This window comes from Odontesthes bonariensis, chromosome 14 (assembly GCF_027942865.1).
Source record: "Odontesthes bonariensis isolate fOdoBon6 chromosome 14, fOdoBon6.hap1, whole genome shotgun sequence".
Taxonomy (NCBI): domain Eukaryota; kingdom Metazoa; phylum Chordata; class Actinopteri; order Atheriniformes; family Atherinopsidae; genus Odontesthes; species Odontesthes bonariensis.
The window spans coordinates 29,658,817-29,672,020 of record NC_134519.1 but is presented as its reverse complement, the minus strand read 5'-3'; the positions used below and the strand labels follow the sequence as shown (position 1 = coordinate 29,672,020).

At 42.3% G+C, this 13,204-nt stretch overlaps 1 protein-coding gene across 3 annotated transcripts in view; it reads left to right on the top strand.

Annotated features, from left to right (window-relative positions):
• The window catches only part of LOC142399335 (3',5'-cyclic-AMP phosphodiesterase 4B-like), a 49,601-nt gene that overhangs the window by 23,805 nt on the left and 12,592 nt on the right, over window positions 1-13,204 (top strand). For all 3 annotated transcript variants that reach the window (XM_075483946.1, XM_075483947.1, XM_075483948.1), the window contains 4 exons: window positions 76-112; window positions 870-940; window positions 2,754-2,803; window positions 11,526-11,638. In XM_075483946.1, coding sequence (XP_075340061.1) covers window positions 76-112; window positions 870-940; window positions 2,754-2,803; window positions 11,526-11,638 — 271 coding nt within the window. The remainder of the gene's footprint in view (window positions 1-75; window positions 113-869; window positions 941-2,753; window positions 2,804-11,525; window positions 11,639-13,204) is intronic.

Genomic DNA, 13,204 nt, shown 5'->3' with positions numbered 1-13,204 from the left:
CTTCATCGCAGCACAGTCACTGGTTATTTCATTTGTTTGTTTACTGTCACCTGTTTTTATCACATCCCATCTCAGGCACGGAGAGGACTTGATCGTGACTCCCTTTGCTCAGGTGAGAACGGATCACGTCTCAGAAAATCTTCAAAGGAAACAGCCAGAAGATGGCTTGTTAAAGAATAAATAAAACACAATTTTCCCAAAGTCTTTTAAGACGGAAAGCCTCTGATGGATCCGGATAGCAACTGACTCATAGTTAGAATGAACTCTGCCCCCTGGTGGCCTTAAATCAGCACAACAAGGTGTTGGTTTGTTTTAAACTCTGTGTCACCAGTTTATGGACATCTTCTGGACTTTATTAAAACGTATAAAAGTGTCATCAAATATCTGCTTCCATTCTTCCAAGCTGTATATCATAACTGGCCCCTAAAAATTATGTGATTTTAAACAATACTAGTACGGTAGTTTGTGTGTACATTTATGACTCGGTTAATTCCACTAAAGCCCCTTCATGTTTGCATGAGCACCCCGGAGCTATTCTGTATCATTTTCCGATGGCAATCAGACGAAGTGGAACCTGGTGATATGTGCAAAAGTCTCGAGCCGCCACTAATTTGCTGCCAAAGAGCCACACTTTCTTGTAGTCTTGTAAAGTGGTCTTGAGCAATCGTACAGGCTTTCTGAGAATCTTTCTCAAGACTTTTACGCGGCACCGTGTGTGTGTCACTTTCAACAGAATTGGAGCTGCGAGCCAAATGAATGCGAGGAAACTGTTAAAAAGCAATATGTGCTCAAGCTGCAACCTTTCTGCCTTTATGGATTCATTTTCTGACCATTTTCTTTATTCTTTTTTATTTTTTTTACACCTTTAGGTTTTGGCGAGCCTTCGGACTGTTAGGAACAATTTCACCACCTTGACAAATGTACAGTGCACATCTAACAAGTAAGTTTTTTTAATTGATATTATTTGTATGATTTTGTAAAAAAAAAGGATAAAATTGCCTCTTTTTTTGTTTGTTTTCTTTTGATGCTTTTTTTTTCTTTGAGATAAATTAGAGGAAGAAATGATGCAATCATGAACCTCTTAAGTTACAAAAACTCTACAGTAATAACAAATAATATAGGCTTTGTAATAGCATTGCCAATTCCACAGAATATGTGGTCATTTTCAGAAACCCTGAGTTTAAGGTTCCAACTTTCTTGTACAGCTGTGACAGATCAGCTTTACAGGATGAAGCCAGGATGTGTCATGGACCATCGTTTTTCAATTTCCACCATAAAATTGACATCCCGACTGTTTGCTGGCCAAGTCGCTGAGTTGATATGTCTTTCCTGAAGAAACGTTTGATCGCTCTTTGCTCTGTGAAAAATGACCTCCGCTTCACCAAAGCTCCTTTGTGAAGCGGCCTGGTTTCATACAGTCAGTCAGCCGGCTGCTGCTGCTTCCCACGGCCTGCGAGCAGCCCCTTTTATCTTCGTATTGAAATATTTTGCAGGCATATTACTAGGCGATTTTATATTTTTTCCTTGACTTGATCTGGAAAAGGAGAATTGCAATAGAGCAATTTTGTTGCTTTCTTAGGTGGAAATGTTCAGCTGTTAAATAAAACACTGTCACATCTGTACTACGGTTCACGGAACAACAGACTGAACATCTGTGATTCCACAAGTCGAAATACCAACATCTGTCACTCGGGGGCGCCAATGTATCAAAAATGTGTGAGATGCTATGATCTCGTGAAGAAGTCACCAACATCAAATCATGGATAAATTCAAGCGTCCAAAGAATTTAAATGATTGTAAACTCACATCAACATTTTATTTTAGCTTTCTTGCTGGAAGATGTGTTTTTTTCTTTTTGACGGACGCTCCCTCTGACACCAGATTTGAGTCAGACTGGCCAGAGGTGGACACTGAGTCAGTCCCTGCAGCCTCTGGTAGAAGGCTTCATGGAAGCCAGTTCAGAGAAATGAGACAACATCTGATTTGTGTTTGTCCCATGGCATCCAAGACTGTTGCCATCTCTGTTGAATCAGGCTGAAGGAGAAATGATGAGGCCAGTTGTTGTTGTTTTTTTTTTTTTTCGAACAATATGTTCATAAAGATGTTTTTACAGATATATTTGTACCTGCATAGTTTAGCAGCAAGTAGGCAAACGTGTGCCTTATCTACTGATGCTCTTTGTTGAGTCACAGATGAGATAAACTCCCAGTTTCTCACACATTTAACCACCTTACTTTGTTTAGAGAGTATTTTTTTATCCCGTCCACACATTTGCTGGCGTTATTAAAAGGTCCCAGATTCTCTGCAGACATTTCCTGCTAGCTTGTTAGCATGAGGAAAAATGATTCGGATCAGTCGAACATTTGGAGAACTCTCTTTTTAAAGCTACAGCAATCAATCTGTTGGTGTTCAGGTAGCAAATATCTATCAGTATTTGTTAATCTACTGCCTTAGTCATGACCTTTAGTGTGTAGTCCCAATTAAAAAAAAACAAAAAAAAACAACACAGTTTACCCTTTGAGTAGGTTGATTTTCCACACCTGCACCTAAAACACTATTTTAGGCCTCATTTTGTCACGTTGGATTTATGTTGCCTTGGTGTCACATATGTCTGCATTAGCCATTTATACTCAAACTTTTCCAATCAAATCTAAACAAATGATCGACTGACAGCCTTCATCTCCACTGTCCTCTTTTGTTAAATGTGCCTTAAACCTGCCTTTAATACTCACTGATGTATTTCTTTCTTACAGAAGATCTCCTGCTGCAAATCAGCCTTGTGTCACCAAAGTCTGTCTCTCTGGTGAGTACACGCATGATTACTACATTCTGATTTAAAGAAGAAAAACGCGTTCAGCGCCATCCCCACCAAAAAGTGTATAGTGTAATAGTTCTGGGATGTGTGGAGCCCTGGAACCCGCATACAGCGTGAATAAGTCGTGCAAGCTCTCACAAACACGTGCAAAAGTTTTGCTGCTGGTGGAGAACAATGTAGAGATGAAGCTCTTGGGTTCTTTCCAGTTTCTTTGAGATTGACTTGCTGGGACGTCCACTCCTGGGAAGATTCACAACTGTTTCTAAATGTTTCCCACTTGTGAATAATCTTTCTCACAGTAGAATGATGGTGTCATGACTATGTGGAAATGATCTTATAACTCTTCCCAGATTGACGGGCAGCAACGATTGCTTCTCTAAGATCCTTGCTGATGTCTTTCCTCTTTGGCGTTGTGTTAACACACACCTGAATGCTGCAGCCCAGCAAACTGACCAAACTTCTGCTTTTATAGAGCTGCTTACACTGATGATTCATTAATCAAGTGCATTTGATTAGCAGCACCTGGCTGCTACTTATCCTCTTACTTCTTATGGGAGCCGTGAGGGTGGACTTAATGAATAACAACTCTGTGTCACGTGTTGTTGTTCATCTGTAGTTCTATTGATTTGAAGAGCTGGTAGGGACTAGACAATTAGTTTTTATGTTGCAATGAATAAAATAGGGCCTGAGGATGAGCTTTCCTTCCTCCTTTCTCTTCACTGTCCTTCTATTGTAATCTCAAGACGGGCATTTTAATGGCGGAGAGTAAAATTGTTGCGTGTGACTAGAAACTGCACAATAATTGCCATTGAAATGAAGTTCAAGTTACATTAAAGAGCTGCACTCACACAGCGGATGACACGCGTCATGTCTTTGGAAATGCGCCACACATTCGCAGTATGCTTTTCGTTTCACAGCATGTGCAAGTTTCCACGTGCACACTGCACACCACTACCACGTCCTCTTATTATCTGTGAGCTTTTTCACGGGTGTAAATAGCAGCTGTAATCTTCTGAGATACGACAAACTGCGGGCTTGATAGCAACAGAAACTTTCCCATGCATCGACTGTTTATGAGCAGAAGGAATGGAAGAGGACAAAAAACACAGAAATACCAAATAGTTTCAGATTCAGATCAGGTACAAGTAAAAGAGGGGAAGAACAAGTGAAAGAAGTGGGGAGGGAGGTTGGGATATTGGTTCCTGCTGTACTGGTTCTTCAAGCCCAATTGACGTCAGTACAGCCTGCACATGGGTGCTCTGCACTTCCTATCAGCACAGATGGGCTGTGAGGAGTGTCCCACAGCAGGAAAAAACACAAGACAACTGCGAGTGAGTCTCTTATTGTCCTTGCTCCTCCACACTTCTCTCAGGCCCTGACCTTCTGAAAGTAATCGCTGACGAGTGAAGTCGCCTCGTTGGCCTCCACCGTGACGCATTGAGGAGATAGAATAAGAAAAACAAATATGATTAACTCTGAAACGCTGATGCTGGATACTGCATTTGGCTGCATTTTACATCGGCCATCTGTGAGCACACAAAGAGCACGCCGTACACCTGCCACTACATAAAGGTTATTATTGAGTTCATTCATGAACAATATCACAATGAAAGACGCTGTCATACCTTCATTGTGCTGCTTTTTTGTCTGATTTTCCTCAACTCTTTGTCCGGAAGAGGAGAACAGATTTTTCCTGTTTTGAGTCTGTTTTCAGTTGGTATTCCCAGCGGTGGAAATGATACGGTACCTGTCTTTCTCTGGGCACGATAGATCCAGGAGCTCTTAGAAACTCTGAACACCTCCATGTAGGACTTTGGAGTGGACCCGGTAACATAAAGAACGCACAGAAAATCAAAGGAAACAATCAAAATGTTTAGCGAAGAGAAAGAAAAGGCTGAGCCTTGTAGTGGGCCGCAGCAGGGAAGCTTAACTTAAATAAAATTGTCAAAAAGAGCAGAAACATGACCTCGGTCAGTGGGTGAAAGTGCATTAGAGGCCTCAAACACAAAAATGGTGGATATGAAAAAATGAAACAAATAAAATCTGCTGAGGAGCAAATGCGTCACCGCGGGCTGTTTATACTGTTAAAGATCTTACTCCCCGAACGTGAGGGGATTTCAGGGTTGCTTCTACGAGTTTGCCGTTTATGATTCACAAACCAAACGCACGGTCTCGTGAGCTGGCGGCCAACAAAGGGCTCTCTCTTCCCTCGCTCTTTCAGATTGTAGGCTTTGCTCTATATTATTCCTGATAAGGAGCACTTTTGCGTAAAAAACGGTTTGAGCGTGACGTCTTTGGCCGTCGGGGTTTGGTGATTAATCTCCGGTGGTTATCACTGGCATTAGCTGAGCATTGTCACAGACACAGCAGGGGACGTGGTGTTTCCTCAGAGGAGGGGCTGTTAACCTTGATGGCGCACGCAGATTAATGTTTACACACTTGCTGTAGAAAATGAACGCTTAAGTTCGAGCTGTGGACAAAGAAGGCCACGTGTGCATTTTTCCTCTTTCAGGAGATATTCCACAGGCAGCCATTTCTAAGGCTTTAAATCACTACTGAATACTTATTATTTTTTATAAGTTACATCTGTGTTCACCATCAAAATGTTTGAAAGGTGTTGGCCCCAATGCTTAATTTATTCAACAGTTGATGTTTGCAGACTTTAATTCACATTTATGACAGTGGCCTCGGTTCTCCTATTTTAGTCTTAGCAAGAAAGGAAAGAAAAGAAAAAGAAAAAACACAAGTCATTCTTCACAGTGTAGCTTTGTAAAATAAATCAAATAAAAATAGGTCACAGAATTTAGTAACTGGCGGAACTGGGTTCAGCAGCAGTAAAACCTCCTTTTCCTTCCGCTGTTGGTGCTGTTTGCACAACAGTGAGGGGCGATTTGATACCAGAACTGTTTCAGTTCGTGGACATTTCTGGAGCTTTTAATGAACAGCCGTCCTCGGGTCACACCGCTGTTAGAAAACATGATTTGTTTTTTTTTTCTGTTGTTGATTTACTTCTGTGCTGCCCTGGCATATTGTTGTCAAGTTATACATTTGTTGTTCCATTAATGGCTGCAAGCCCTCCAGGTCACAGGGTAGCAAAGCCGCCCCGAACCACGATTCTCTGTCCTCGATGCTTTATTAGAAGGATGGCGCTTTTACTGTAGCTGTGCTGAGCCTTTGCCTGTGGTGGGACTCCTACTGTGGCGCAAAACATTGTTTAAGGTGCTAGTTGAATTCTATTTCATTCTATAAATCTTACAAGGTTAGACTGTTTAGACATTTTAGGTAAGAAACGATAATTGTGACACATTTATATCATTTTACATTATAACACCGAGTTCTTCCAAAAGTTATCATTTTGTTGTAAAATTGTTCCGTTTGATACCCACTCATCGAGTGTCATTGTACGTGTTCAAAGGTTGAGAAAGAGTTTCGCACTCTTTCAAAACATGCTGTTGACTTTAAGAACTGTAGTTCTTTCATTGCAGGACAGACCAGATGCCCAGTGAGCCTATTACCCAAGGAATCTGACGTATTTCAAGCCGTGGATGAAATAGGATGAATCAGGCGCAGCAGACGTACACATCGTTTGCCCTGAAACTAAATGGGTGACTCCGTGGGTAAACTGCGCAGGGAGTGGAGCCACACATAATGAGCAATGCTCTTCTCGTGCTCATTCGTCTTTTGTCTCCTTTTGTAAACATGCTCTAAAGGAGAAGTAATGAATGACACATCTGAAACTGGCTGTTCTGACAGATCAAAGCAAGGAAATCACTTGTGTCCATTTACCAGAAGGCTGAATATCGAAGAGTAATGCGCGACAGAGAGTTATGGCCTCGTTTGAAGTTGTGAAGTTCTGAAGTGTGCGCCGCATATTTTACAGAACTGTAAGGGTCGACTTCAGTCTGCGCTGTTAAGATTAATTTGTAGCAAAACAGTCCTGAATGATTTGATCCTGTTTAGACTGTTAACTGAACGCTTGACGAAGCTTATCGTTTCACATATAAACTTTTTGAACAAAAAGACGGACGGACTGGCACACAGACAGAGAGTTGCCCACAAACTGACGGCTGCAGACTCGACTTCTCCTTTTCAGTTCGCTCCCTTCGTGCGTGCGACAGCCGCTCTGCTCCACAGCAGGAATCCATTTCAGGTTTTCCGGGCCCACAGCCAGAGGATAGGATCTGGCGGGCTGGAAGCGTGCAGCCTGGTTAAGTATTTGAATTATGTCATTGACGTCAGCACAGTCATAAACCTCACTGCGGCCCATCCCTCACTGCGGCCCATGCCGAGGCAGTTCCATGGTGCATTGTGAAGGAGCTATCAGACAGGTTCTAATGAAGTGTTTGTGTGAATGTGTGTGTTTGAAGCCTTTTGTTTTGATAAGTGATGAGATTATGGCACAACTGTAAACTATGCAAAAACATAATCAGTGAGGGCTGTTTGTGAGAGAAGACAGAAGACGATTGTCTGCGTGGTTTCGGGGTTGGACTGATTTTTAAATGTCCAACACACTTATAACATATCCAAATCAGTCTCAGTCATCGCTTTCTTTTACTCTTTTCTTGTTGTTTTTTGATTGTCTTGATATATCTTGTAAAAGGTTTAAGGATCAGATACGGGTTCACCAGAATTGCACATACAGGTCGCATTCAGCACAGCACATTTAGTTTCCTGGAACTGCCACTTTATGCTGTCACTGATATTCTGAGGAAATAGAAACATGTGCAGCAAGTCGTGCATACAGTGTGTAATTCTCTAAAAAAAAAAAAGTCTGATTATTTTGTATCTGTACTGTTTGAATATATACCTCTGAGATGGCTTTATTTAAAACTTATCAATTACTTTTAAAGATAACATTTCTAAATTTAAATATAATGTTATGTATCTGTAAGATAAAACATGGCAAAATTAGAAGTCTGGCTCAAAGATGAAAGCTTTCCCACCATGTGTGTTCTGAGCTGACTCTTCACCTGTATTGTACACTCGAGGCAGCCCTTTGCTTTGATGCTTCAGTAAGATTAATTCCCCAGTTGTTGGTTTTTTCCCTCATTCTTTGTTGCAGCCTTTTTTTCTCTCCTCTACGTGTGATAAGATGACGTACGTTGGGGGTGAGACAGGGGTGAATCATTAAACAAAGGTGAATCATTACACCCCCTCTCCCCCCAACACACACACACACACACACTCCTGCATCTCAGCTCAAGATCTGCAAAGTCAAACGAGCAACAGTGAGAACGTGCAGGCATCACCATCAATGTGTTTTGGTGTTTGGCTCTTAGGTTTTTATATTTGATCGGATGGTGGTGAGTCAAAACTGGTGGTCCATCAGGTGACCGTCAGTTATTACTGGTCCCATAATTCCTTGAGAATTCTGAAATGTATTAACTGGAGAGGCAATTCTGGGGCTATAACACAGTCCAAATCCACAATCTAAACTTTAAGTCAAGCTTATAAAGCTGCTGACAAACAGAAACCATTGTTGAAAGTTGACAGTAATTACAGTTCTGCGCATCGTGTCAAAACTTTGATTTAATAGCTCTAAGGAATCTCCCTGTTGGTGCAAAAATTCTACTTTACGTCTGTCAAAATGTGTCATCTTTGGCATTTCTGAATGATGTAACGAAAGAAATGAGAACAAGGGATTGTGTCTTTGGAACAAGCTGCAAGTAATGAGATGAGGGCAGGACTGAGATCTTTTGCACAGTGCTATAAGTCCATTTACTTACGGGTAAAGTGTGATTTGTAGACCCTTTGTACTTTATCCATTCTTTGTAGTTTTTGAACATTCTTATAGGTTTGCCTACCTGGAAAAATGCTCCTTAAATGTCACAAAACAATGGTAATAATGTCCCAGTGTTATATGCTCAGATGTAAAACACTGAAAGGGCCTCCGTCCCTTACTTTTAGTACGGACATTTTTTTTCACTATATCTTGTTCAGTAAAACTTTGAGCTGAGGAATGTTCTTGTACGTAGACATTTTCTCATTGTCACCACACTACTTTTATTAGAGCAAATAATTTGAGTACTTCATCCATCACTGGCTGTTTTTACGCTGAGACAGCGCAGTTCTGCAAACTAAGCTGTAGTCAGACGGGGAGAAAAACAGGTTTAGGGGTTGGTTGAGAACACAGAGAGGGGCAGTGTGAGGTGGATGTAAGCGGAAGGTATCTCTGCAGGAATGGGGGTTTGGACCCGGCCCTGGTCATTAGTGCAGTTGATGTCTCTCACAGAAGCCGGTCTGTGGCCCCAGAGGGGAGCGAGATAGAGGGAAAGGAGGGAGAGAGGGGAGGCAGACGGGGTCTGTCTGCACACTGAGGTCTGTTGTCCTCTTTGCAGCATTCAGCATATGGCCAAAGCATTAGAGTTCACCAGAAAAATTGACTTCCACTGAAAAAAAAAGAAAAAAAGAAAACAGACTGGAAAAGTACCTCAAGCTGTCTGGGAGCAGGTTTGTCAGACTGAAAGTGCGTCACGCCACCTTAAACTGGTGACTCTGTGAAATGTCAGCCCATTAGGATGTTAGTGCTGTATTTATGATCAACCAGAGGTAACGATGCGTCCAGCACGCCATCAGCACGCCATCAGCTCACCGTGTGTTCCTGGGCATAACTTTGCTCTACTTAGAACTTCAGCTCAAACAAATGTGATAGTTCTGGGTATTCTTTAGAAAAGAGCAATAACAACAGGAGGAGCCAAATGGTTTGATTCCAGAAAACTGAATCAGTACATTTTTGTTCTGTGCTGCACATCAACCATTTTATTATCATGATATTCTGGACTGTGTAAAGCTTCAAAATGACCTTGGACCTGTTCATACACACAGTGTGGATGATCCAAGCCTTTGATGTTTCCCAATTCCCTGTTAAAATGCCTAATGTCCCTATATACTCACATTGGAGGGAACGGAGCAGGATGTGGTCACATTTCCTTGGCAGTGTCTCCTGCCTCTGTGGACCAAGGCAGCAGCCCGTTGGTTGAAACCCGGTTTCAGACAGCAGCTCACCTCTTCGTGCAATGAGCTCCTCTGACTTTATACTTTGTGTCCTGTGTGAATTTTGCACAGGTGGATCCTATGAACAGTTTGGACCACAAAAATTGGCATTCAGTTCTATAATATAGCAAAGGATGTCTTTGAAGTCTCCGCACTGGAGCTCAAGCAAAGGAAAAAAAAAAAAATTTGAGGAATGAGGCTAGTGCAGACGGTGGCGAGGAGCCGGTGGCACGGTTTCTAAAAACGGTGGGTGAGCTTTAACAGCTCAGATTAAATTTGATTTTTTCTTTGTTCAGAGAGGTCACGGTAATACTGCTCTGATAACAGTCAGTAGTGGGAGGTTTCCTAAACTGCACAACACGACTGGGGTTTTATTACAGCTCTTTGTTAAACACTTGTGGTTCCAGATCTGTACGCCATCACTGTGCTTTGAAGTGCTTTGATCCAATGTATTGACGTAAATTGGGGAGTAGCATGCTGGCTGTCTTGTTGTGTTAAGCATATGGGGTAAATTTCTTCCATGTGTGCAGCCCTATGAAGCAGACATCAGCCTTTTCCATAGAAAAAGAAAGGTGGGGAGATCCAGATGGGTTCGCTCCCTCCCTCCAGGCAGAAATTTGTTGAATCACCTCCTGTCTCAGAGTTTGTCCCTTTTTTTTGTTTTATCGTTTCATTTTAATTTCTTATAAAGCGCTCTGTTCCTCTTAAATACCATGGGGCCTTCCTCGTGTGAGTCATAGCTTCAGACGGTAGAGCTGTTTCAACAGATGACATCTGACGGCCCTAAGCGGTCACTCCACCATTCAGTAATTCCACTCCGTGTTTTGCGTGAGTTCGGGGTCAAAGAGGAAGCGCATTGGTTTCTTTGGCACACGGTGAAGCCCTGGCCTGGCTGTCCTCCAGTTTGGGGAGTCAAAATTTGCCTCTCGTGTTGCTTGTGCAAACACTAAGTTTTGTGTTTGATATATATTTTTTTTTCCTTCCTCAGCGAGGTTTAGAAGGGGGGCATGGTGGTGTGAGCCGCTGCTGATGCAGTTCAGCCTTAAAGTGGTCGGGAGAGAAAGAATCTTTCTTGCAGAAGTGAAAATGTAGCTTTGAACTTCTTGTCCACACAGTTCTAGTGAATTTAGTATCACATAGATGGCTTTATGAAAGGCAAATTAAAAAGCAAAACTGGATGTGTTTCTGCCACCTAAAGATCCTCTTCAGGCAGTAAGGTTGCGTTGAGATGTTTAAATGGGTGGGGGGTCACAGTCACATCAACAGCAGGAGGCAGCAGACTACCTAGATTGCAAGTCAGTCATTCAGTAGAGCACTACTGAGAAGGGGATAAGTTAATAAGAGAGTGGCTGAGAGGGGGTGGGGGAACCAGACGGAGTGGGAGGGGGGTTGAAGAGTGCACAAGAGCGAGAGAAAGAGGGGGTGCGCAGACAAGGAGGCAAGAAGGAGAGAGCCCGCAAACTGTAAATCTGCCCTCCGTTTTTCTGAAAATACAACTTCCTTTAACTTTGTGAGGTGGCAGAGCGTAGCAAGATGAAGGAGCTCTGTGTGCACACTTCCCCCTCTTCCTCTGCGTCTTCCGGATGTCCTGCATGCCAGTCCCCCATACGATCAGGCCACCCTGGGACCCCTGGGCCACCACACATGGTGTCAGGGGGATCGAGTATGGACATGGATCCGCTCGGGCCTGATTACGTGTCCATGTGTCTGTTGGCAGATGAATCCTATCAAAAGCTGGCCATGGAGACCATGGAGGAGCTGGACTGGTGTCTGGACCAGCTGGAGACGATCCAGACCTACCGGTCCGTCAGCGACATGGCCTCAAATAAGGTAGGACAACTGGAGCAATGTATTGAATGTAAATCTCACAACAGTGTGTTTGTTAAGTTTCTATTTAGGTTTTACATTGATACATACAACACTGTGGTTGTAATAGAAGCAGAACATTCTATCTTTGCATTCGTAACAGAAAGGGAACCCTGTAAGGAACCCTGATAAAAAGCATTTTTCAAAGAGGGGAACTATCACACTGACTGATTTTTGGGAGGTGGGTTTGAAAAGTTTTCATAGGTTCTGATGATTCTTTTTAAACACAAAGAGAACCCTAAATGTTCACTTTAGAAAGCTGTCGTGCGAATAGCATTTTGCTTTTCATAACTGGTATTTGTGAGCATATCTATATGCACTGTGAGCTCTTATGAAAGCTTCATTGTGCCATTGTTCATTCTACCTACTGAAACAACGATCACTACAAGACCCTGAAAAACCACAATGGTGTCATGCTGCCACACCAAAGTTGACTCTAATCAAGGATTGAATCGGTATAATTCCGGGTATAATTACAGGTTCAACCCTAGATTTTCATAGCTTTGCAACAATACAGAATTATTATCACTGTTAATAATCTGAACCCTGCTGTCAGAAGACATGTGGGTGAGATGAGATGTTATTTATTAACAGTCCTGTATGTATCTGTGTAATAGCTGTGTTGCTTTGTGGTTGTCCGTTTGCACAGTCTATGTAAAATGTAAATGATTGTTGCCACATTGACGCATTTGCAAAGCAACAGCGGCTCTGTGGTAGTGTATGAGCTGGCAGATCATTTTAAGGATCTTTTGTAAGCAATGAAAAAAATGCATGCGTTGTGTTGAGTTGTTTTACATACAAGACTGGAGAGTTCCTGCCTGCATTCCATGGAACTGGATGACCTGCTTCAGTAGAAACGCCATATTATAGAACCAGGCTGCACTGTAGTGCTATATGCAGCATAATTCTAACCGTGCACAGATGTGTTGGTCATTTTAATATGGTGTAGATATCGGCTTGGTTGTCCTGGAACACTTCTTCCATTTATATATCATCATGAAAAGTCAGGTTTAACATACAGATCTGTTTGTTGACTTGACTTTATGTTTGTGCTACCTCAGGTTTTATCCAGTGAGTAATAGTTATGACGGGTACCTCATGATGGGTCATCAGTGCTCTCTATTGCTGCACTCACATACCAGTGACTAAAACCTGATATTTTTCAGTTGATATGACTCATATTTAATTATCTTTTCAGGGTTGTGTGGACACAGAAATGTTATCATGTATCATGCAAATTCAGATTTTTTTTCTCCCTCTTGTCTTGTCTCTTTAGCATTGGATCCATATTCAATACGTGGCTCTGCGACACTCATGTCAGACTCCATGTGGCTTTCTTGCTTATACGCATGCAATGAGCATCGTCATCATAAACCTGCAGAGCTACTACAGCACTGCTAGTAATAGCTGCTAAAACAGCGAGAGCAAGGCGCCAAGCCTTTCATCCTTCTTGGTCTTTTCCCCTATAACCTGACAGATGTTTGCCATCCTCTAGAGCTAACTTTTAATCGGCACCTTTAGTTTTCAACA